This window comes from Fundulus heteroclitus, chromosome 11 (genome assembly GCF_011125445.2).
Source record: "Fundulus heteroclitus isolate FHET01 chromosome 11, MU-UCD_Fhet_4.1, whole genome shotgun sequence".
Taxonomy (NCBI): domain Eukaryota; kingdom Metazoa; phylum Chordata; class Actinopteri; order Cyprinodontiformes; family Fundulidae; genus Fundulus; species Fundulus heteroclitus.
The window spans coordinates 17,798,232-17,823,227 of record NC_046371.1 but is presented as its reverse complement, the minus strand read 5'-3'; the positions used below and the strand labels follow the sequence as shown (position 1 = coordinate 17,823,227).

Sequence of the window (24,996 nt, the reverse complement as noted above, 5' to 3'; positions counted from 1 at the left end):
TTAAGAAATTACTCACATCAGCTCCCCCTCGCATCTTCCCCTGTAGCTGCAGCGCTAGCCTCCACTGTGTGAGCAGCTGCAGGAGGAGCTTGACAGACGCATCCTGCAGACCCTGATGGGTGTCTTGGACCTAAAAAACACAGACAAAGGACATTTTTAGCCACGGCCCATACTCACACTTAACTGTTCCTTACAAACAGGTACAATTCAATCTGTAATTAGTTATTACATGTGTGTTAATGGTTATGACTCATGATTTAAAAATAACTAACAAGTGTTCCTATGGTAGTTATCTCGCTACCATCTCAGTTGTGATATAAGAGAATAGGTTTCCACATACAGCGATGGCCACGTTTATTGTACAGTTGTGTAAAAAGCCTGAAAATAAAGTTTTTATTTTTGCTGTACCATATTGTCCCACTGTAAGAGTTGGAAAAATCCAACATTTTGACTACATTTCTTTAGTGGTGAGAGAAAAACAATCACATATTCTAAAATGACTATTTTCAACTAATCCCTATTCACACTATTATTGTTCCTTCTGCTGTTAATAGTTTGTGTGACACCTTCAGGCCAACAGGACAGCTGTTGGCAATGATGGAGCCAACAGGGAGCGACGGATGCTTGTCTTGCTTTGTTCAGAGTCCTGGCTCCTCTCTCCTGCTCAGCCCACCCCACAGGTTCAGGTCTGACAACAAGGACGGGCATGGAGGACAGATGATTTGTGTCTGATGAACTATTTGGTTTTTTTAGGCTCCATACTACGTAAATATCCTGCAGAAAGACCCATGAATGACCCAGTTTCAGTTTACTGAAAAGGTCTTGATATTTTAAAGAATTTAAAGAAGTAGTCCTACTTACTGTTTGTGGCAGGAAGCATAAATATGTCATTATTAATTCGATTTTTTTAACTTCCTAAATAGTGAATGACTAAATAAGAAAAACAGCTTCAGGTACTTTTTTTTACTACAGAAATTGTTGAGGGTGACAATAGTGGTCCCACCAGAAATCATCTTTACTTTGAGTGGTGATAAATGTGGCCAACACTGTACATAGTTATATAATAATTTAAAAAAACTAAGTCTTTCCAACATAATTCACAATTCTGCCTATAGTAATAGCCATCTGTACATATATTCATAGTAAATGTAAACTCTGTTATAATAACAATCATCTGTATATTATGCTATTGTACATATCTGTAAAACTCTATTCATAGTAATAACCACCTGTATATTATATTCGGTACATATCCAGCTGTCAATTTAGTTCACAATACTAGTTATCTATATATTATACTCATAGGACAAATCTATCAGTAAAATTCTGTTTATAATAGTATACATCTCTATATTTATTCAGTAATAATCCATGTCCTGTACTTATGGAACCATTGTTTATCCTGCACTTGCTGCTATTGCACTTCTGGTTAGACCTAAACTGCATTTTGTTGCCTTGTACCTGTACCTGTGTAATGACAATAAAGTTGAATCTAATCTAATCTAATAATAAACCAAGCCTACGCTGAGTTTTGAGCTGCATGTGGATGGTTTTGTGTAGGTTTAGTCAAGGTCTGCCATACCTCACGCAAAAGGAAATGTGTGTAACCAAACAGGACGTCTTCCCTCCAGTCTGAGAAGTCGAGCAACAGGCTCTGCAGAGAGTTTTGAGAAATGAGACGAAGCTCGTCGTCCATGTGCACCGTAAGTCTGGGGTAAAAGAAAAGAGCAATGTTTGCATGTGTTTTCATTGCGTTGTCTCTTTAAACGGAATTCTTTATATTTTTTCCAGAGTCAGTGTGAAAGTTACCGTGCCAGCAGGTCAATCAGCTCCGGTTTGGACATGCTGTCAGGAAGGATGCGGGGAATGGCCGCCACACATGTCCTGAACAGGTCGATTTTAGGCTTCCTCTCGCCGCTGGCAGAGATGGATTTGCCCATTAGGTATCAACTTTTCTTAATAGCTGGTTGACCGCTCTGAGTTTATATTTTAGATACATACGTGATCATGTCCTCTGGTTCCTTGTTGAGCATCTGGACACTGGTGAGCATCATGCACCGACCCACCTCTTTGTCCAAGTGTCTGAGGATGTTGTCCAGCGACTTCCGTACCTGGGAGTAGTACAGAGACATCCCTGCAGCGAGCAGACGGACACAAATCACAACGCTGGTAATAACCATCCCATTACAGCAGAGTAAAAGTTGTCTGACAGACTGAGACCTATTAGCTTGGCTTCCTCCTCAGTCAGCGTTTTGCTGAGGTAGGTTTTCTTCTTCTTCAAAGAGTTCCCAGAGGGCAGAGTTGCTCCGGTGTTCGGCATCGGGGGCTCGCCGTCTTTCTGCTGCAGGGCATCCGCGATCACCAGGAACGCACGCAGACCGATGTTCATACGCTGCAGGACAGATCAGATAAGCCGTTTATGCCGCATGGGGGAAAAAGATCAGTTGAAAGCTAGTGGTAAAAAAAAGTATAACAACAGCAGCAAAGGGTTACTTTACTATTTACTGTGGCTGTAAATATCGTTGACTTACGTAAAACCTGCTGCACTGCATTATAACATCCAAAAACAAAAGGCAAGACAGCATCTTATAACGCTCCGAGGGAGAACATGTTGTCCTGAACATAGCTACTACAACAGCTGGATTGCCAGAGGAGATAAACTGCTGGACTGCTGTGTGCTTAGAGTTCAGATGACTGAGCACTTGTGTCTCCTCTGCTTACCTCTGGGTTCAGACTGAAGGCCTTGGCAGGTTTCCCGACACTCAAAAGGTCAAAGATGATCTCCTTCATGGCGAAATCCAGTCTCTCCTGCAATACGGACGAAACATGCTGGCGTTACAGAAGAAATGTTCTGTGAGGCAACAGCATCATTTGACATCTCATTTAGATTAAGTCGGAGTCATGGAAGCTTATGATCGGGTTTCACACAGTGGTTACGTTTTACATCTTGTATGTCCCACCTGGCCTGCAGCCGTGGAAAGAAAATCAAGTTTCCTAACATTGCACTGCAAAAACTAAACTAAAAATAAGTCAAATTTTCTTGAAATTAGTGTACATGTCCGTGTTTTGAGCACGTCAATAAGGTGATTTGCCAATGGAATGAGATTTTTGCACTTAAAATAGGAACAACTCATCTCCATCATCTTCTTTAGAGGGCAGAATATCTAATTATCCTCTTTTAGGGGTCAACATACTCATTCCATTAGCAGATCATCTTATTTACCTTCTCAAATCAAGGACAAATGCACTAATTTTAAGAAAATTGTACTTATTTTTAGTTCCGTTTTTGCAGTGTGTGTAGCCTAGCTCCAGCAGAGCAAAAACCGTACATTAAACTTCCCGTACAAGGCTGGGAAGATAAGCAACAGGAGGGCAGTTTGCTTTTTAAGGGTCTGGGTCAATTTCTGGCGCCTTTCCAGGGGTATCCAGGAATTCTTACCATCATCGTGTTAACATGTACACTGCAAAAACGGAACTAGAAATAAGTAAAATGTTCTTAAAATTAGTGTATCTGTCCTTGATTTGAGCAGGTAAATAAGATGATCTGCCAATGGAATAAGATTGTTGCACTTAAAATAGGAACAATCATCTCCATCATCTTATTTCAAGTGCAGGATGTCTAATTATCTTATTTTAGGAGTCAAAATACTCATTCCATTGGCAGATGATATCATTTACCTGCTAAAATCAAGGACAAAAATCCTAATTTTAAGAACATTATTATTTTAAGGTCTGTTTTTGCAGTGTGGGATCTTTGTCTGATATTGATATTTGTAGATGAACTGAAACATTTGAGTGTGACTAGGAGATCTAAAACAAGGGAAGCGCTTTTTCAAAGGCGACATAAAACAGAAAGATTGGAAGCAGGGATGCTTATTCCTTCGGTTTTATATCCGGCATTGATTCTCTAAGACCGTTAGTATTTGATATTATTTATCCTTTACACTGTCTCCAGGGCTGCGCAAGGTGAACAAACCCTAAAGACATAAAGGTGTTTGGGTCAGGAATGGATGGGCTCTCAGACCTACTGAGACGTTATGTCTATTTTCAGAGAATACAACTTGAAATAACATAATTAAGCTAAACTTACAGTGAAATACAAGAACCTGCACGTTTTTTTCAAAACTGTGTTTCTAAAAGATATTCATTCACTTTGTGATTACAAACATCAGTTGTCTGTCTGGCATGTTGCATTTTATTGTTGCCACTGCAATGACTATTGCTAACGTCAGCCAATAAATATACGGCCTATAGTCTATTATTAAAATCTATTTTTTTGAACAACGTTGGGAAGATTAATTGCTCACTTTAAGAGTCACTTATACTCAAGCCACCATAAAAAAAGCAATCTCTTTACACACCTGAGCAATGAACTGGATGATCTTGACAAAAATATTGAGAGGCATGTCTCTGGGCACAACGCTACGGCTCCCTTTAGGAAACAACGTGGAGGTGATGGACGTCAGACGGCTAAAAAGGGAAAGGAGGGCAATTATTAGCGAGACATCTTTGTTACACATTGTTGCCATTTAACGGTATATATTCTCATCTTGATGAGATCTTGAAATGAAAACAGCTGAACAGCAGGAGGAAGGAGTGAAAACACATTACAGCAAAACGGAAATTACAATGCGCAGACAGACAATAGATTTTATTAATGGCTTCATAGCAACAAACAATTTTAAGGTTTCAAATTCCAGTTACAGTCGTGCTGATGAGGACGGGAACTTGGCGGGAGTGTTACCTCTGGGTCGCAGTGTTGCTCTCGCACTTTATCCGGATCATGTAGACCCACAGCAAGCGGTAGAGCGATTCTAGCGCCACGCGGGCCATCTTGGGGTCTCTGTTCTGCATCGGCATGCAAGCAGAAAACAACAAATGCTTCTTCCATCGCGTACATGGTTTCACGCCTCCCTAACTTTATACATGCGCTTTGTAAAAAAGATTTTTACTGAGAAATCCTGCAGCACTTTGGCAGTGAAGTGATGACTTACGTTGTGTTCAACATATCCTGACTTCTACAAGAACTTGTACGGACATGTTTTTTACGATAATCCATTAATCACTTGCTTGTTAGTCTGCTATATTTTTTTTTTTTTGCTTGAGGCAAGAGACACTGATGTTACAGATGAAAAACAGCTGGGTGGTGCTACTGTGGAAGGGTTGTCTGTCTTTCAAAAGGGAGACGTTCAGCATGGATTCGTTTCACTGTAACTTAACATCCCGGTGATCGCAAGAACCAAAACACTGGGGGTCAGAGGCTTGTAAAAGCTGGTTCTCTTCACATTTTGTCACGCTGCAGTCAACAAACAGACCTACGGCCTCGGACAGGTTTTTCGTGCAGGATTTTCCTGGATTCAGCTCCAATCAGCCTTCAATCAACTCGGACATGCTTCCCTGTTGCAGCAAAAACAACAGCATGTTGCTGCCACCACCATGTTTGCACCACGAGGAAGGTATTTGTCATACCGATGCTCAACAGCGTTTTACATGTAGGCCAAAAAGTTCAGTTCTGGTCTCATTTGACCAGAGCATGACCCCCACATAACATAACTGCATACAGTATTTTTTACTAATGCCTTCTTTCTTGCTATTCTTTTGTAAAGGCCAGATTTTCTTGTTCTCTTGACTTAAAAAACTGGCTCAGAGTTTATCTGCTTAGCTTTGTTTCTCTCCTAGATGAAGCCACTAAAGGAGCCAGTACTCCCTTTTACTTTTCTCCTATGTAGAAAGTTGTCCTGGATCAGTGCTTTCATGCTCCTTTTGTGTCTCTGCTCTGTCATCTCTAGCCTCCATTTGGTCACGGCAGATGGCCGTTCGGACAGAACCTGGTTCTGTTGGAGGCCTCTTCTTGTTAAAGGGGAGTTTTCCCCCCTTGGCTTGGTAGGATTGATTACTGCAAAGTCAACTACACAATGCAAGTTACTGTCCACTGTCGCTGCATGCTCATCCAAGTGATTGCTGCAAGTCGATGACTCGATGCAATCTGCTGTGTGTAAACAGAAAATGTTTGAACCAATGTGTCTGTGTGAACTGACTTGAAATGACTGTAAATATGCACTATATAAATAAACTGTATTATATTGAAACTGTATTTTTATGCTCCTATGTGACCTCGGTATCTTTGCTGGTCAACTGGAGTTACCATAAGCCTGTGTGCTCCTTGTTTAATTAATGCTGTCCCCTGCCCGGCGTTTCATTTGAAGTTGTTCGTTTAAACTAGGGCTGGACGATATAGAAAAAAAGCATATTGATAAAATAGAAATCATATTGATCGATATCGATAATTATCAACTAATTCAAAACATATATTTTAAGTGCAGCCCTGGCCATTTTATGCTGATGCTTAGCGACCTATTTTTAAATATAGAACACACAAACACTGAATTCAAACATAACCCTTTATTCAACCAACTTTTTACCAAAACTGCAAGTTTAAAAAAAAATAAAAAAGAATGTGCGATCTCTGAACTCTTTGAAGGAGGCGGAGCTTAATGATGGAGCGCTCCTGATTCAACATTTGTGATTGGTTCATTTGGTTGGGAGGATGGAATGACTGTAGTATAAACCTATATGATAGGCTAGGATGGAAAAGGAAGGAAAACTGTTATTCTATTGAACTTTTTATTGACCCTTTTTTTTCTATCATCGATATACGTCTATAGATCGATATTTATAGTTATTGAATTATCGTCCAGCCGTAGTTTAACCGCTGTCCCGTTTTGGATGAGCCGCTGAACACTGCCCTATGAGATGTCCACAGCTTGAGATATAGTTTCATCACCTACATCTGCATTAGACTTCTGTGCAACTTTATCCTGGACCTATTTGAGTTCTGAAGACGATTTTTTGCACTATTTAGGGGTTACAGACGTAAAGTGATTGAATACAAATGCATATCACATATCTACCTTGACAAAAAAACAATAAAACAAAAGTATTTTCCTTCCATTTTTGATAAACATGTACTACCTTGTGTTGCTCTATCATATAAACAATAAAGGGTTGCCGTTTGTGGAAATATATCTTGCATTTGCATGATGCCGACAGAAAACTGACCTTGAGGTTCGAGAGGCAGTTGTTCAGGAAAATATGCCAGCGGCTGAGGAAGAACTGCTTCTGACTGACGCACAGCAGGCATGTCACCAGAGGATAGAGAGCCTGACAGGGGGAGAGACATCACAAGGGAGACGGGGAAGAGAAAGTTTCAGAATGCATTCCTTCTCCTAACAAAATTCGGCCATTGATGACGCTACTATGATCTCTAAAAAAAAAAGAAAGAAAAAGATCAGAATAAGTAAATGAAATGCCTAGCTCTAATTTAGCAGCTTCTATTAAACCATCATCAACAACAATCAGCTGATTAAGTCCAGGTAAACCCTCAGCATGCATGTGTATTTCACTTTTAAAAGGCACCATATAGCGGACACTGATTATCACTAGAAGCCTTCGCTGTCTATCTCTGACCCATTTCCATACCTTCACGCGTTTAGTTGCTCAGGAATGTAAAAGCATAGCAATGATAGAACTGTGTCACGTCACTGTCATGTTTGGGATGCCTCTCCATTCTGCTAACGTTGCAGGTTAGGGTTAGTGGATGCAAATGCACAGAGCTGCTCAATGGGAAAGAAGCGTAAAAAAAAAGAAAAAAGACTATTGTTTGAAAAGGGGTGTGTAGAGGCTAGACTGCATGCGTTGGTCGGAGAATCTGAAGAATCTGTCAGAAGAAGCTTGTAGACCTGCAGAGTGGCATATCTGCATGCCAGACAACACGAGTGTCTATTGCAGCAGAAGGAGGAACCCAGGTAGATATCTAGAATGGCACATCAGCTAGCGGGCGACCAAAATAAAGCACGGCGTATCCTCGACGCTGCTTGTTAGCGTTTGACCTTATCAAACAGCAGCGGGAAACAATCCCACTGCTTGGGAAAATAAAACGTACTCTAACAAAAAACTCATTTAGCCTAAATTAATTGACGCCACTGTTTTACTCATTAACTTATTGGGGGAAAAAAAATTATCTAATACAAAAGTTCACTGAATGGCAAAAAAAAAAAAATTCTGGAACAATTTTCTGGATTTAAAACAGAATGACTGTAAAATCACACATTTTATTTTTGTAATGTCAAACTAATGTGAGGAGAAACACTATCATCGTCAATTACCTGATCCTTTGAAATGACTAATGAAAGCAGAATGGGAGAGATCCTGTGTCAATAGATACAAAATAAAGAATTTTCTTCTTCAAAATAAATGAGAATTTATAAAATCAATCAAACAATAAATCACACATTAACACACATATTGATATAAATCTAATTACTATATTATTACTATTACTACTATTACTATTACTAAATCTATAGTATAGATTTTTATATAAAGATTATATACACCTTACATACATCTTTTTTTAGTGTCTGTGAGGTGTTTCAAAATGAATTCATAAAAAAAAATTCAACTGTGTAAACAGCTTTCAGAAATGAAACTCCTTTCAGTGGCATTGATAGATATGAGCAGATAACAGGAAGCTAAAAGTTTTCATGTAAAGCTTCTCTGATGAGTTATTTCTAGCTGGATTTGGTCATCTGAAGGAAATCTCAAGGCTCATATATAAAGAGCCGTACTGCCCGCTGACTATCCTCGGACGTTTTACCCTTCATTGTCGAGCGTACCTATTAACTTAATTTCGTGTGACGAATTCCTACTTTTGCCACACTTTCTGCCAATGGGACGAAGCAGGGGAATGGATAGTAGCATGTTTGATTAGTTAGGTGAGCACCTGGACCCTTTCCTTTTCCAGCAGGCACCCACCTGTCAGTGCGGCACAGAGAGGGGCTGTGATGCCGCGCGTCCTTGCGACCGTCCGCTTGGAGCGGCTCAGCGTATCAGGCTCGGTGTCCCATATAAAACAGTTCCATGTGAAGACTTCTTCCCGCCGAGCAGTTTATAGCGACACGGCAAACGAGATCGTAAAAATGTAGTTCCACGCACAGTCGAAGCAGACTCTGTGCAGATCTCCGCGGACTCATGTCAGCGCAAGTGTGTGGGAGCCTTTACGGTTTGGTTAAGGATCCACTCGCTCTAAAGGCCATGCACACCAGGACTGGTGTCAGCGTTCATAGTTACAAAAAATCTAGTGGTGATACAGGATGCTAAAGACACTTTAAAACATCACCTCTGTGCTAATTTTGTCTTTGTTTTGAAGTATCTGAGAAGTGCTGACTGTTTACGTTTACACAGCGTGGCATCACCTCCGGTTCTAGCACCAATAATTATGGACCGGTATTGAAACAAAGGCTTTCTAACGGCCCTTTATAGTTACAATAAATCAATGAATGCTTGATATGCAGATATTTTTTTTTCCAAATGCAGCAGTTTATTTTTAACTGATGAGTATTTATCTTGTGGGGGAATTGGAATGTCTTAAGGTACGGCATATTTTCACATGTACGCAAAAAATAGGGATAGAAATTACTGTGCTATAATGTATATTTTAAAAGTATAAACACATAATTTTAATTTGCTATTATTTCAACAGATACCTCTGGCTCATAGCTTGGAGGAGTTTCCTGTCTTAATAGATTGTCAGTGTTGCAGAGAGACAGCTCTGCAACTTTGGGTTGTTCTAGAGATATCTGACTTAAAATAATTTATTTTGAAGACAGTAGATAGTGAAGTAGCTTGGTATTATTTAATTTTCTTAAAGTGAAACGAGCATTGACCTAAAAACTAGCAGCAGCAGCTAAGAGCTAAAAAACAAACGATTGATCAGAATCTGGGCACTTAATGCTTTGATCAGTGCACTATTACTAAAACGTTTTATCGTTTCTGTTGAGACATTTTGTCTAATTAGGCAAATATGGTACTACCTCTGTGTTACTGCTACCAGCTAGCTGCATGCTGTGGTTTAATAATGCCAATCTGGCGTCAAAAGCTCATTTTCCCCGCAGCACATCGCCCTTCTTTAATCTCTCGTCTCGCTCATCGCCGAGCGATAAAAGTCCACGTGTCGGAGAGCGACGGTAAGTGCTCTCAGCAACTGTTGGTAATGGAGAGGAGATGAAGAGAGATGAGCAGTAATGAAACAGAATATGGTCAGAAACCTACCAGAGAGTGCTTCTTCCTAGAGGACAGGTCCAGAGTGGTGTCGTATAAACTTTCCACGAAATTTCGTAGGCAGGGAACGTTCACCTCATTCTTCACGGTCTGGGAGAAAAAACAATGATGCAAAGATCTCTTTAGAAAGAAAGCAGAGCGCAGTATTCATTGTGGACTACAGAATCTTATTTACATGGATATTAACACAAAAGATACAGAACATTTAGTGACTTTTTGTCTGACGTCGCGCTTCAGTCAAGTTGTGACTTTACGTGTGACCGAACTGCTCAGCTAAAAAAAATGCACTTACAGCGGCAACAGGTACAAGTATTTCCACAAAGAGTCCAGCTAATGAGTGCTTGATGTCTTTATCCTTCACTTCCAGGAAGTACTGCGCACACTCCTGCAGACAGAGGGAGGCCACAATCAGGATCAGCGATTGAAACGCACATTAATGCGAGGTCACCAGTTCAAATCTCAGCTTCTCTACAATAGGAGGAAATTAGAAACACACCGCTCCAATGACATGAAAGTCACCCCTGATTACTGCCTCTAGCGCTGTGATAGCTTAACACGGCTGCCAGATGTCAGCGGAGGCAAAGTAAGGATGCATCTGTCGGTGAATACACTGAGGTTCTTAAGCGGACGCCACTTTTATGATATTTATTTCATGTAGATAACAACAATGTCAGTAGAAAGTTTCTGCGCAGCCTACCTGCATGAACTGGAAGGAGGCCTCGAAGTCCTCCACCGGGTACATTTTGATGCGGAAAAATTTGAGTCCCATGATGAGGCTGATTGTGGATTGAATGACGTACGGGCTCTGCTCCTTTTGCCTCAGCTCCTTGAGCTCGGAGATGAACTTCTTCCTCACTGCTGGGAACCTGGCGGGGGGGCGAAAACGGCCACCAGATGTGAGCAACTGTTGCAGCTGCCTGTGTTTTTAGGAAACTGTTCCTCTGAGTTTGCATTCGCTGACATTACGGTCACAAACAAAAAAAAAAAAAAAAACAGCAACCTTTTTACGTGTTAATCTTTCTCTGCACATACACCAACGAGTTATACTTTCTGTTGGGTAGGTGCTGAGCATGTGTGTGTTTGTGTATTTACACATGATCCTGATGCATTTAACCGACGGCGCTCTGCGCGCCTAAATTTAGAAAGGCATCTGGAGTGGTGATGCACATGCGCTTTCCTCGCATACTCTTTGCTCTTTCAACACGGCGTTGCCTAAACCAAGGAGGAAACCCTACAGAGAGGCATGGGTCGCTTTCTAGTGTCAAAGCAATCCAGGTTTCTAAATAGTTACAGGTTCAAAGCTATTAAAAGGAAATATGTCATGCCCTTTTTAAACTGTACAGTAATTTGTTCAGAAAGCCCTCAAATTTATTTTACTGCACGAAGCACAGAGAGGTGATTTCACAGCTGAAATGTGGTTCAAGTTTTTAACTGAGGAAGCTCGAACAGAAGAGAGTCTGTATTTGCTCAACTGGATATCAAAGTGTTTGTGACGGCGCGTTTTTGTGTCTGGTGGCAGTTGCTGAGCTGCTTTGCCAACCCCGCACTACGGGATAATAACCTCCGGCAAAATGAGATCTCTCCTCACAGACGCTCCGCAGTCGGAGGGCCGTCGTCTAGAGTCTCATTATCCGTGCGTGCATAAACACCGCTTTCAATTTTCTCCCTTCAGCTGACGTCTGTAAGGCGACATCTGTCAGCAGTAAAAATCGGGGTCAGCTAGAGGACGTGTTGCTGCTGTGATTAGCGTCGGTCCGTCGTCCAAACAGACAAATAACGCAACGGCTTCAACAGGGCAGGGATTACTGGACTAAAAGCAACGGTGACTACAGCCGACATAAGTGAAATCCAGTTACCTTGACTGAGCAACGACGCCGACCACTTCAGCGTAGAGGTCGGCCACTATGTGCATGTTGCCAGTGTTGGGTCCGAGATACCTGAAACAGCGACCCCAATCGCGATTATTAATGCACAGCACTTCTGGTGAGATAACAACACACACGCTGAAAACCGAGTGTTTCTTAATAAATCCACTCACCCTTCCTTGTACTTGAAGTGCTTGAAGGCCAGGTTGACAACTTCTTGGATAAGTCCATCCAAAAGAGGATGGAGAGGGATCTGAATTTAGGGAAAAAAATAAAATAAATTTACTCATAAATTTAACATTTTAGATTTTAATGGAAAATAGACAATTAAAGCTAAAACATGACAAACATTATGTAGTTCATTAACTCAGAACTGGGAAATTACTTTAACTGAAATGAAATTGCAACAGAGCAAATCTCGACTTTTATTGCTATTTTATTGCTGCTTTTGTTACTAATTTTATTTTCTATTTCTTATTGAATTTTATACCTTTTTTTATCTGTTTGGCAGTAACTATTATTAAGCACTTTGGTCAGCTGAGGTTATTCTAATTGGCTATATAAATCTATTTTAATATAATTGAATTGGAAAGTAAAAAAAGTAAAACAAAATTGGGGAGTAAAAAAAAATAGAGAAAAACAATATATTGACACAATGAGAAAAACAGTAATTTAGTAATACAATGAATTTATTAACAAAATGTTGTTTTGGCTGCATGATTAAAACGCAAGCTGCTTCAGAGCAAAGCACCAGAAGATTTAAAGATAAAATATATCAAAGTCAAATAAAAGTAATGGGAAACAAATTAAATTAAACAAGAAACAGTGATTCCCAAATGCCAGTTTAAGTAGAAGAGTCTTTAGCTGCTTTATGAACAATTTTAATGAGTCCAGAGAACAGAGGAATATTTGGTTTTCTAGTCTTAGGGAGTGTGCAGTAAAATTATCACATTAGTAGGTATTCTGCGTCACAAATTGGCTCTGAAAACATAATTTAATAGTGTTGCTCTAAGAAATCAGACCCTGGAATGACTTTTAGCTGGATCGACTGTGCTAACAGCTATCAGGTCACAACAACAGCATTTCAGGTGAATGCTTGTTTTTCAGACAGGAAGTTTCAAACCTAACTGTTTTCAGGCTCAGAAAGGTTTTTGATATGGCCAGAGAATGAAACTGCATTTTCTTAAAACACGCTGAGAAATGTCTGCGGTTCCTTCATCCTTCAAGCGAGAGCTTTCAGCAGATAACAGGGAGGCTGACCCTATTACAGTTAAGATGCTCTTATTTTTTTTATCCTTCTGAGACTTCACCTTCCGTAGGTCATGGAAACAGCTGGATTTGGAAGTGGGCAGCGTCTTGGTCATACAAATGCTGACAGCTTCTAATGCTAACCGTGATAACTGCTAATTCAAGATGCTATACTCAGTGCAAAACGTCAAACCCTATAGTTACTTTGTCTTTACTTTAAAAATCACGCGGTTTTACTTAATAGTCTACCAGCTGAAACTGATACCAGGTCAAAACCCAGAGGTTGGAAATTAGCCATAAAACCCTAGTATTTGTTGACAAATAATAAAAATACTAAATTTCATCTTGTGGCAAATCAAATTTTAATTAAAAGAAGGGGGATGACAAGGAGTGACTTCTTCTACCCTGAACCAGAACATGTGACTTATTGTTTGAAAAACTATTTTGCTTTTAAACTTACCATAAAACAGCAACAAGGATGTGTTTTCCATTTGTTTTTTTTATATAATTGGGACTTTGATTGTTGAGGTATGCGCTTTCACATCAACAGTAGCAGGAGCCTGCTGGAGGTCCCATGATGCCATTTTAGTTTTTTTGGGGGATTTCCATTAGCTCCTCTGTAGGCAAGTTAAGCCAATTTCAGTTGGATTAAATGTGGGGGTGTCCAAATTTATTTCTTACCAAAAATTCCCATTTTACATGAAAATAAATAAAATAAATGAATGCATGTTAAAGTTTAAAGGTATATCTTCAGTTTAATATTCATCACTATTTGTTGAATTTTTAAGAGTTGTCAACAATGATATTTAATGTCCATGTGTCCAAAAATCCAGTGTTATGCTGGACAAGCAATAAATGCAAATGAACTGTATTAGGGTGTAATAAGACATCCAGTACGGTCTCTTTGATTAATCACACTTTAGCCCGAGCCTCACCTGTTTCAAGATTTCGATCAGCACCAGAGAGAAGAGGAAGTCTATTGCCAGATCCCTCCGCTCCAGCAAGTAGTCCTTCTGTTGTTCATCACTGAGACACAGCAGACAAACAATAATTAGTCGTCACATTCGAACTGTACTGTTGTTTCGACTCTGACATAAAAAAACCCTCCTCAGGTGGCTTGTACAGTTTGTGTTACTTCTTAGAACAAATAATCTATAGTAGCAGACCTCTGCTTTGTAATTTGATGTGAAGCCAATTTTCTCTTTATTTCAAATTTGGGAAATGTGCTTTCAGTAGGAGCAAGTCGTCTATATGATTTAATTACTGCTGGGATTAAACTAAGGTAAAAGGTTTTTATGAATGATACCATGTTGACATGCAAAGCCCATGCAGGAAATCTACTTTGCTTACTAATAAATTACATCTAAATGGATTATGCTAGTCTTATCTGTTCAACGCGGTTTCGTCCATTTGTCCATTGTTCTGTTGGAAGCCTCTGTCATAATGTATTGCCCATCTATTTCCCGGGTTTAGTGGGGGAGACGCTCACTTTTTGGACTTTGTGTTGGCTCTGGGTCTGTACTCGTGCGACTCGTCTTCGAGGCCGTTCTGCCTCTTGTACCAATCAAACAGGGTCTTCAGGATGGAGGGCAGGCAGTACTCTGCCAGGGAGCTCATGGTGCTGATCAGCTGCACAGAAGCAGGTGAGAAAAACAGGTGGAATACTTGATGTGACTTTCACAAAAATAAAAAATAATAATAAGATCTACACGTAGAGGAGCACAGGAAGGATTTATTGTTGACGTCTATGTGAGGAAGACATACCTGGTCGAACTGTGGGTCCTCTCCTCTCTGCAGGGATTTGTTAAGTGGCTTCTCCTACAAGAAATAAGCAGAACAAAGGAAAACAGTAATGTCAGGAATGATAGCGGCACAAACAAAATTGAAATAATTTGTTGCGACTCCTCTCCCACACCCATGCCCAAACATCCACAGCGCTTTAAATCAAAGTCATTTTCCGCACAGTAGCCATTGGTCCTATTTTATAGCATTATTTTAAAGCGTTTTACAATGAAATAACGGCACGAAACAATAAAGACAATGACAGCCACTTGTCTAATATAATGGATAATTGAGAGTAGGTTTTCTATTTCTACTTAGTTCATTCATTTTATTTTATTTTATTTTTAGGAAGGACAAACAACTTCTATAATGATTTAAGGGAAGGGTTGAAAACAACTAGAACCTGCAGGGCAGACAGCCCTGAGAACCATGGCTGGGGGCCTCGGCCATATTAATTGCTGCCTAGAAGCAGTAGCTTTTATTTTGCTGAATACTGTTAGCATGGAGTTTCTTTGGTCCTTATGGGTGGAGTTAGCGTACGTTTTGTAGGCTCTGATTTAGCAGCCTGATGAAGAGCTGTTTCATTGTTTAGCTGGAAGTTTTGAAAGAGACACTAACATCGTTTAGTACTCTTTTTTTAATAGCCTTTCAGGGCTTAACTAGAGGAATGGTTGTTGAATTATATGTTCTTATTGACAAGATGAAGAAAAGTACCTTGTACGTTAAAAAAAGGTAAAAGATAATGTTTTTAAAAAGACCATAAATGTCTTTTTACTTAAGATCAGACCTGCTGTCCGGCATCCAGGTGCCATAAGAACCAAATGGATTGTATTGTTTTGATTATTAGTTCAGGGTTTCCTGTTATGGGAACAAGATGTCAGTTTGTGATTTGTTTTGCTAATTCCATATCAAACAAAGTTAATTAATACCCATGAATACCCCCACTCTATGTTTTAGGATCTGGTTTTCTGGTAATCTGGCTGGAGATGTCTGAGCATAAGTTTTCATGTTTGGTTTACGCCTGTAGCACAGGTATGCCATGCTCTATTTTTATTTACGCATTTCCATTTTAGTGGTCATAAAACATTCTATCTCTGTGTGATTATTTGGGCTTCCCCCCCCCCCAACCTTTTATTATTGTGGCATATCCCACACCTAACCTTTCAGTTAGTTTGCCAGCCAAACACCCTGTTACCATGGCAGACTCAATGGTAATAATGATTAGCCGAGACAAATATGAATTTCTTCCAGGAAGTAAATCTGACTATTTTACACCACAAACTATTTATTTATCCTGAAAAAAGGGGCAGAAATATGCATTTATATTATTCGTCTTTGTTGTTTTCCTCCTGGAGAAACAGGGGAATAGCAAAATGATGGCATGTAAATATAAAAAGGGGATGTTACTGCGGTATTTGAATCATATGCAAATAGGCTCAGTTTTATTAGTAAATATAAATGGTTAACTTCTTTTCCTCTAGTTATATTCAGTCCAGGCTGCTTTGAGGGAACTCCCTCCTGGTGTCTCTGGAGATCTCTGGGGACAGGAGCGGTGGGGCTGGCATGTGCGTCTCTGGAGTATTTGCACAAACGCTGTTAGAATGTACCAAATACCAACTTCCTTCATACAAAGTAGAGCTGGACGATATAGAAGAAAAGCATATCGATAAAATAGAAATCATATTAATCGATATTGATAATTACCAAAAAATTCAAGTGCAGCCCTGGCTGTTTTATGCTGTTGCTTAGCAACCTATTTTTAGATACAGAACACACAAACACTGAATTCAAACTCAACTCTTTATTCAACCAACGTTTTACCAAAACTGCAAGTTTAAAAAAGAAAAAGAAAAACAAACATGTGCTCTCTGAACTCTTTGAAGGGGGCGGAGCTTGGTTCCTGGGTCTACGTTTGTGATTGGTTGGGAGGATGTAACGACTGTAATATTAACCATTAGGGCTAGAGTGCAGAAGGAAGGAAAACTGTTCTTCTATTGAACCTTTTAATGACCCTTTTTTTCTATCATCGATATACGTCTATCGATGGATATATATTATTATTGAATTATCATCCAACCCTAATGGACTCTCTCTATGCTCTCTGGCACCGGCTGCCTGGCTTTTGCCTAAAGGTAGGCTAAGACCTTTCCACGGGCCTAGACTGTCCCAATCTGCCCCTACTTTGCATTCTTTGTGATATCGCGAAAAGGGATTAGGAAACAAATAGACGCCACACCCTTCTTGCAGTTCTAAGAATCGCACAAAAAAAATTATACATTGTGTGCTACTGTTTAATTTCAAAGAGAAGTAAGAGGCATCCCTCCCTCTTTACCACTCTTTGGTCTTCCAAATAATCCAAATGGCTGAAGATCATACAAACACAGGTTACTATAACGTCAATGTGGCCTGCCTACTTTAATGCTGGATCGAGTCTGGATTTAATAAAGCCAGTCAAGATTTTTTTTTTTTTTTTGAGAAAAATACATTATCCTTTCAGGTGAATGGGAAGAAGGAAAATTCTGTTCATCTATCCCAAGTTAGATCATGTTTTATAACAGGCAAGATGCAAAGGATTTCAGCATGCAGACCACTTCCTCTGCATAAATAATATTAGTCTATATATACCTTCATAAAGTTCATTTGAATAAGGCAGACAAGCAGCTCAGGTTCATATGCATTGATTCTGTAACCTGAGCAAAAATGAAGAAAAACCAGAGAGGAAAAATCAATCTAAACTCACTCACCAGCGGCTCGGCCATGATGATGCGGATCTTGCGCTCGGAGAGCAAGGTGAAGTTGGCAAACAGACTTTTCAGGACGAACTCGCCCGGCTTGCTCTCGGGGTCTACGTTGACGGGCGCCATGACGACCGGACCCTTCCTCTCTCCCAACGTACCACTGGCAGGCGGGTTTGGCGGCTTCAGTCCCGCGGGCGAGGCTGGCGAAGGACAAGGCAGTTCAGAAGACATTTTCTCCCAACAGGGCCATATTTTGGTACACCGAGGCATTGTGTTGCAAAACTATTCCACCCCCATTGAACCTTTTCACATTTTATCACCTTACAACCACTAACTTTTTGACATCTGCAAGTATGAAAAGTCAGTACCCATTAGTCCGATACCCCTAAATAAAATCCACAATAAAGTTAACCTGTGCTGAGTTTAATCTCATTCTAATTCCAGCTGCTCTATGAAGGCTTTGAAGGTTTGTTAGAGAACATGCGAGAACAAATAGCATCATGAAGACTGAGGAACACAGCAGGCATGTTAGGGATGAAGATGGAGAAGCTTAAACCTAACTTAGGTTTTAAAACGCTTTCTCACACTTTGAACATCTCACCAAGCACTGTTCAATCCGTCATCAGAGAGAGGATGGCAAAACGGCAAAACCTACCAGGACGTGGCTGTCAGACTAAAATGACAGGCCGCTTAAGGGGAGCATTAATAGAGTCTCTTGGCAGGACAATTATTACGCAACTGCTCCACACATTTAGCCTTAAGAGAGGCTGGTCATAGATGATGGGAAGATGGATGGAGTTAACATCAGACTATCACAGAAATCCTGTTGGAGGCTGAACAATACACCCTAAACATGCAGCCAGAGCTACAACACAACTGTTTAGCTGAAAGCATATTAATATGGAGAATGGCTCAGTCAAAAAGTCACACAGGAGGCTAGTTGATTTGAAAATCGATGTTCACAGGTACTACTGACCTGAAATTCAGCTGTTTTGTAGGAAGTATGGACCGAATAAAAGCACATTAGGCCTGCAGGATATCTGAAATCCCCCTGATAGCAAAACTACTGCAAGTGTCACTTACAATAAAATCATGTTCTCCCTCATCCACACTGCAAAAACAGAACAAAAAATAAGTAAAGTTTTCTTGAAATGAGTGTATTTGTACTTTATTTGAGCAGGTAAATTAGATGATCTGCCAATGGAGAGAGTCATTTTTACCCCTAAAATAAGATAATTAGATATAATGCACTTGAAATTAGATGATGGAGATGAGTTCTTCCTATTTTAAGTGCAAAAATCTTATTCCATTGGCAGATAATCTTATTTACCTGCTCAAATAAAGTACAAATACACTCATTTCAAGAAGATTTTAACTTATTTTAGTTCTGTTTTTGCAGTGCATGGGTGCAATAGTCTGTGAGGTGAAGGCAGCTACTCCTGTAATGCTGTGTTCAGACCTATTTGACCGTCAGGGACATCTGGTTTGCATGCAAAGTCGATAGTGGAAGCACATCTAGGGGTGTTGACAAGTCCTGCAGTCAAGTGTCTGGGCATCCAAAGCGGCAGACGCTAGAGTTGGAAAATTTTAACTTTGGCAGCTGGATGCGGAGCTTCAACCAATCAGAGAGACTCCGCTATGTGACGTAGTGGCGGATTTTCCGATGGGACGGAAGGACCATCAAAACCCCGGGAAGTCGAAAACGTAGGACAAACTCATCGTCGCTGTTTATGTCCATCCTATTATCTATGATCAGTGGAGCTGTCGCTACAGGGACGGTAACAGAAAGGACCTTGCCTGGAGGAGGATTAGCGAGGAAGCCGGGAACTCGGGTAAACTTTTTACAAAGGAAAAATATTTCCCCGCATCTGAGGAGAAGAACAGGACAGCTGCTCCCAACACACGTCAGACGAGCCGGTCCAAAATGTGGTTGCAGCATCAAAAACGCTCTGCACAGGCGTCCAAGTTGAGGCGTCGGACGCCTTTGTCGACACTCGAATCGTGTTTGGTCTGAAGGCAGCGTCAGACTGTGGACAACTGGCTGAATATTACATTTGCATCTAAAATCGAAAGCCCTGACACTTGAACTATAGTCAACATGTGCATATTTACAGAATTTATTGTAGACCCTTGATGAATGACTCCATTTTCAGATGTTTCTTTGTAAAAAAAAAAAAAAAAAAACTTTTAAAACATGTATCCTTTATTCTCCTTTATGTGTTTTTTGTTGTTGCTGTTGGTCTTTTACATTAAATTATTTTAAAATACTATGAATTTTGTGTTTAGAGACAGGCATTTTAGAAATATGAATATAATTACAAGCAACTGTGTGTTTATGTCTCAATATCAGTATGTCCAATTTAATCTATTTTTGCAAAAGAAATAAAATGTTGTTTCTGCAGACACTGTTTAAACTAAATATACCCTTTGTATGAACCCCTACAAAAGTGAGAATCTGCCCTATCTGCAAATAAACTATGTTGTCCAAGTTTGACAGTGAAACACTTTCCAGGGTGGACAGAGGCGGACGGAGAAAGACGCACTTTAATTTGAACTGCAGTTCATGTTTTCATTTCCACTCGTGATTACACAACGGTTAAGCCTGGACATCATGAACTCGTGTGAGAAAACAAACTGAAAGCAAAATATAGAGGGTGAAGACTTGAAATCTCTCGAGTATGTGTAAGAGACGGCGAACTAATGGAAGGAAAAAAAAAAAGTATGAAAAAGAGGTATTTCCTGTGACGCATCCGAAAGAATATTAACATTCCTTTACACCGAGAGGAAGATTCATGCTCATGTTGAGCTGCAGACTATAGCTGCTGGTGATTTATCATATGTCAAAAAGGCTGGAGCCTCCCCCTACACATGCAGGGTCAGGTAACAACAATGTCAGGTCTTAATTGACCTTCCATGACCATGTGACCCGACTCAGTGGCGAGGTGAGAACTAATTCCCCTGGTGCACCGCCCTCTTGGCCTCGTGCAGCCACCCATCCGGATGAAACCTGACCACTCGCACGATGCACACACACGTGCGTATGAACGTACACCCATGTAAGCTTACCGAGGCCTTTGATGAAGCTGATGACGCTAGCCCTGCTCCATTTGGTTGGGACTTCCATGACGTAAACGACGAAAGGCACAGGTACAGTGTATGAAAAGGGACAAAACAGTAGGACAGGGGGAGCAGTCGGACTTTACTCAAAGTAAAAGTCAGCTTCCATAACTTTCTAGCTCCTTGCAAGACGGTATTTTCCTTCACTGTCCAAACGGTCTACCACAACAGAAACGGCGGACATTATATTTACGCCTCTCTTTGATGCTTGGCCCGGTTTAAGCAAAGCTAAAAGAGTGAAGCTCCATCCTTGGGAAGCTTGAACAGAAATCCCAGATTCTCAAATGAAGCTGGAAGACAAGAGGTATCCAGACTGGAGGAGCCAAAGCCAAACTGCTTCAGCTCGCCGGACGTTTTGTTGGACGCCTCAAATCTTAAACAGTCGCAGCCTCAGAAGAGGAGATGGCATTAGGGTATCCATTTAAAATAAAATGAAAAAAAAAAACAGCAGCTGTCAACTTCTTTTGATGAGACGTGACTCTACAAACAGGGACTGAGAATATTTCCAAAGGTTTGGGCAAATCAGAGGCCGTGCAGGGCCTCATGCCTGTCTGCTATTATGAGTCCACAGGCAAAACTATCAGTTCCTACTTTAGCTTCGGCTCCGCCTCCGACCTGCCGCCTCTTCTCTGTACAGTAGTTCCTTTGACCTTTGAATCCTTGGATCCCATTGGAACGAGGCACAGAAATGAGGCGCTTCTTTAAAAGCGGCTGTCTTTAAGTTGTCCGCAGCGGTTAAGCAGAATCGTATCCTTGTGGAGGTCCGACCAGAAGACTTGGGTAGGAATTTCAACACTGTTCTGAGAGAGAGCCAAGGGGAGGAGGGAGGCGCTATATATAGACCGGCCGGTGGTCCACTCTCTTACATACCCACCACTCCCACTGACCCCTACTCATACACAAGTGCACACTCGCAAATAAACACAGATGTGGAAATTGGCAGAAGTCAAACAGCTGAGCAACATGGCTTAACTTCCAAGCAGTTTGCGCTAATCTCATTTAGCAAATAAGAGGTGGACCCCAAGCGAATGAATCCAAAATGGCTTCTAAATGATATAGCTGCAAGGTGTCTGCTGATGTGAACTTAGCTGCGTGTGCTGTACAGGAATGTGTTAGGAAAAGGAGAGGGGGATTAGAGGCGAACGTAATCATGTCCCTAACAGACAGACGAGCGCTTCCTGGGACTCGTTGGAGGGATTTGCATGATTCAGCATTTAGAGATGATTCAACGCAAACACTGAACCTCTAGTACATGACGTAGTACATATTTAATTTCATTTTGCTGCTTCGCCTAAAACACAGTGTGAGCAAAGACAAAATGAAATATGGAATATAACATATACCGAGGGAAATAAAAAAAAAATGTAGTTAAATGAAAACTCATTTATGTTTCTGTATATTTCTCGGTTTCAAATTGTCAGGGTACAAATTTGGATAAACAGCAGACCAGGTTTGAAGGTTTTTCATATTGTGTGGTTGGACACATACTAGCTAGATCTTTGGGGTAATATTGAAAAATAAGAACAACTCCATTAAATCTTTAATGCACCAATTACAGATTTTAGCTGACTCCTAAGAGGTATGAGAAAAACAGTTTCCAAAATATATTTTCCGGCCTTCCTGTTATGAATATATTATCAATTATTTACATGATGTGCATAAGCACGGCCTTTGAGAGAGAGAGAGAGAGACAGAGAGGCAGACAGCGAGACAGAGAGAGCGAGAAAGGTTTGAGAAACTGTGTTTTATTGTTAAAACAAAGGTACAATTATGGTGTTGGCTGTTTATCCTGTCTTTAGGTTCTAATTTTAGCGATTAGCATGGTTAGAACGCTAGCATTATGAAAACAGTGACCTCTTTGAGTTTCTTGAAATCTCAACTTAAAGTCCAGCACGATGTTGATGATTCAGGGTTTTCGCGAGCATAATTTTGACAACTGACAGCACAACGTTACACTGCTGTAAACTGTCAAAATTAAGCTTAAATTAGACGGTTACCACCTAATTAATAGCTCACTGGCTGACATTTGGGCTCCCTTTACGCAGGGTTTCTCCCACCCACCCATTCGCTCACATCTGCCCGAACTGTCGCATTTCTTCGGGCAGCTGTGCACAGACACGTCTCCTCCCTGCAGCTGCACACATGATCCAAATTAAGAGCTGCTACTGGAAGCTTTAAAGTCTGCTAATATGTGGAGAACAGCCAAGACAGACAAGACGAACACAAAAGCGTTGTTTCGAAGAGTCCTCCAGGCAGGCAGACAAGAAAAACTAAATAATGAACGGTGCTACATGCTAACAGTACGGCATGGATGTTTAACAGCAACATCAAAAGGTCAGAAAAGCTCCTGAATCTGCATCAGTGACGTTGTAAACCTCCTAGACTACGTAAGCTAACATTCACTGTTATTAGCTTGACGGACAGCCCAGTTACAGAGTTCTGTCAGTCTGGGCTCCCCCTTCGAGCTGCACCATGCAATGCTCCGCTGTGTGAATACATACTGAAGCAGTGAAACAAATTACCAGTGCACCCCCTGTGCAGAGAATCCCCCGCTACGCAAAGAATCCTGGTGTGGACCATGTGATTATTGCAATACGGTTTCAAATGGACAATCCAATAATTGTTTCAAGACAAACTGAAAGAACAAATTAACATAAATAATAATAACAAATTACGCTTGCATTAAAAAAATGTAAAAAATAAATAAAAACACAATTCCACTAAGCATCGTTGGACAGGATGGATAACATGGGAACAAAATACAGTTTCTTAACAAGCAAGATGTTGGTGTAAAAACCCATTTGCAATACTGTTTGACAGCACAATATGTTTCAGTAGAAGCATAAAAGTTAAGTTTACAGAACTGGTTCAAAACTCTTCTCCATATTGTAAAAATGCCTAAATAATGGTGGTGCCACATACGGCACCAGTAATTATTTTAATGCCTAGCACAACAACAGAGCAACTTTGCTGTACTCCATTCAGCCTTCTTGTTATCTGCTGAAAGTCTTGCTCTCACTGACCCTCTCACAGCCTGAATGAACCCCAGACACGTCTCACCATGTTTTTCTAAAGTTCCTTCAATAAAAGTAGGTTTTTACATGACTGAAAATTCTCTGACGTAATTTTAAACAATTCAAATCTAACATTGACACAAAGCTAAGGTTCCCTCAGCAACAGCATCCACACCGAAGCTTGTTTTTGTTTCCACCAACCTTGTAGAGTGGAGTTATGGTACATTCTCTAATAGGTCAAGCAAATTTTCTTTTGTCTGTTCGATGTCTTTTGTCTGCTCGATGCATTTCTAACATTAGGTGTATAAAACAGAATAGAAAAATTAATACAACTTCATCTCCCAGCTGATGCTGTAAAGGCCTCTGAGACATGTCTTACATGTTAAAACCAAGGATAAAATGTTGACTTGAGTGTTTAAAAGCCTCCCAAAATGTTGCTGTCAGTTTCTAGGTAACAGCTACAGTATGAGTCACGTCTAACAGCATAGAGAATAATAACACGCAGAATCTAAGTGCCCTTGACAGGACCCAACAGAGCCTAACCTGGTTGCTGTGGGAGAAGAAACCTGACAAACCATGATTAGGAGTGACAAGGTCTGGCAATCCTGCAGGTTGTGTTGTGTTGCTAAAGGATCAATTAAATAACAGATGCTCACAAAACACGAGGCGTTTAAAGACAAACAAGTATCCGAAATACATTTGAAAAGTAGAACACCTATGTGAAATGTATATTTGTTCTGGTAAGGGACAATTACTTTGTTTTATACACAGCGGATAATAATATCACAATGATGAAAACTAAAGACCTAAATCCAATAAAAAGTATCCTTCAAATTTGAACTTCTTCAGCTCCTTAGGCTAGCTGACGTTTTAGATGAGCCCAGTGGCACGAGATCTGACAAGGTCAACTTGATGAGGTCAGCTATTTGTTTTTTGATTTTGGTCGATACGTATTCGATGCTTCCACCCTTTTAAGCCTACAAGGTTCTTTCATCATCATCTCGAGTTTAGAGTAAAACTTAATCTGGTCATATTTCTAAAGCTACTAACTATTTTAGTGTATGAAGCTATCTCCCACTAGCCTGAATGATTTATTTGAACACATTCTATATT

General features: G+C 40.4%; 1 protein-coding gene across 4 annotated transcripts in view; it reads right to left on the bottom strand.

The window, feature by feature from the left end:
• Positions 1–24,996, bottom strand: part of fryb (furry homolog b (Drosophila)) — a 69,512-nt gene that overhangs the window by 35,300 nt on the left and 9,216 nt on the right. For all 4 annotated transcript variants that reach the window (XM_036143000.1, XM_036142997.1, XM_036142999.1 and 1 more), the window contains exons 2-19: positions 17,759–17,952; positions 14,997–15,050; positions 14,722–14,861; positions 14,168–14,258; positions 12,158–12,237; positions 11,976–12,056; positions 10,817–10,985; positions 10,412–10,504; positions 10,111–10,209; positions 7,060–7,161; positions 4,745–4,848; positions 4,362–4,470; positions 2,722–2,808; positions 2,221–2,392; positions 2,002–2,134; positions 1,810–1,917; positions 1,583–1,709; positions 17–130 (exon numbers count right to left, since the gene is read on the bottom strand). In XM_036143000.1, coding sequence (XP_035998893.1) covers positions 17–130; positions 1,583–1,709; positions 1,810–1,917; positions 2,002–2,134; positions 2,221–2,392; positions 2,722–2,808; positions 4,362–4,470; positions 4,745–4,848; positions 7,060–7,161; positions 10,111–10,209; positions 10,412–10,504; positions 10,817–10,985; positions 11,976–12,056; positions 12,158–12,237; positions 14,168–14,258; positions 14,722–14,861; positions 14,997–15,050; positions 17,759–17,952 — 2,057 coding nt within the window. The remainder of the gene's footprint in view (positions 1–16; positions 131–1,582; positions 1,710–1,809; positions 1,918–2,001; positions 2,135–2,220; positions 2,393–2,721; positions 2,809–4,361; positions 4,471–4,744; positions 4,849–7,059; positions 7,162–10,110; positions 10,210–10,411; positions 10,505–10,816; positions 10,986–11,975; positions 12,057–12,157; positions 12,238–14,167; positions 14,259–14,721; positions 14,862–14,996; positions 15,051–17,758; positions 17,953–24,996) is intronic.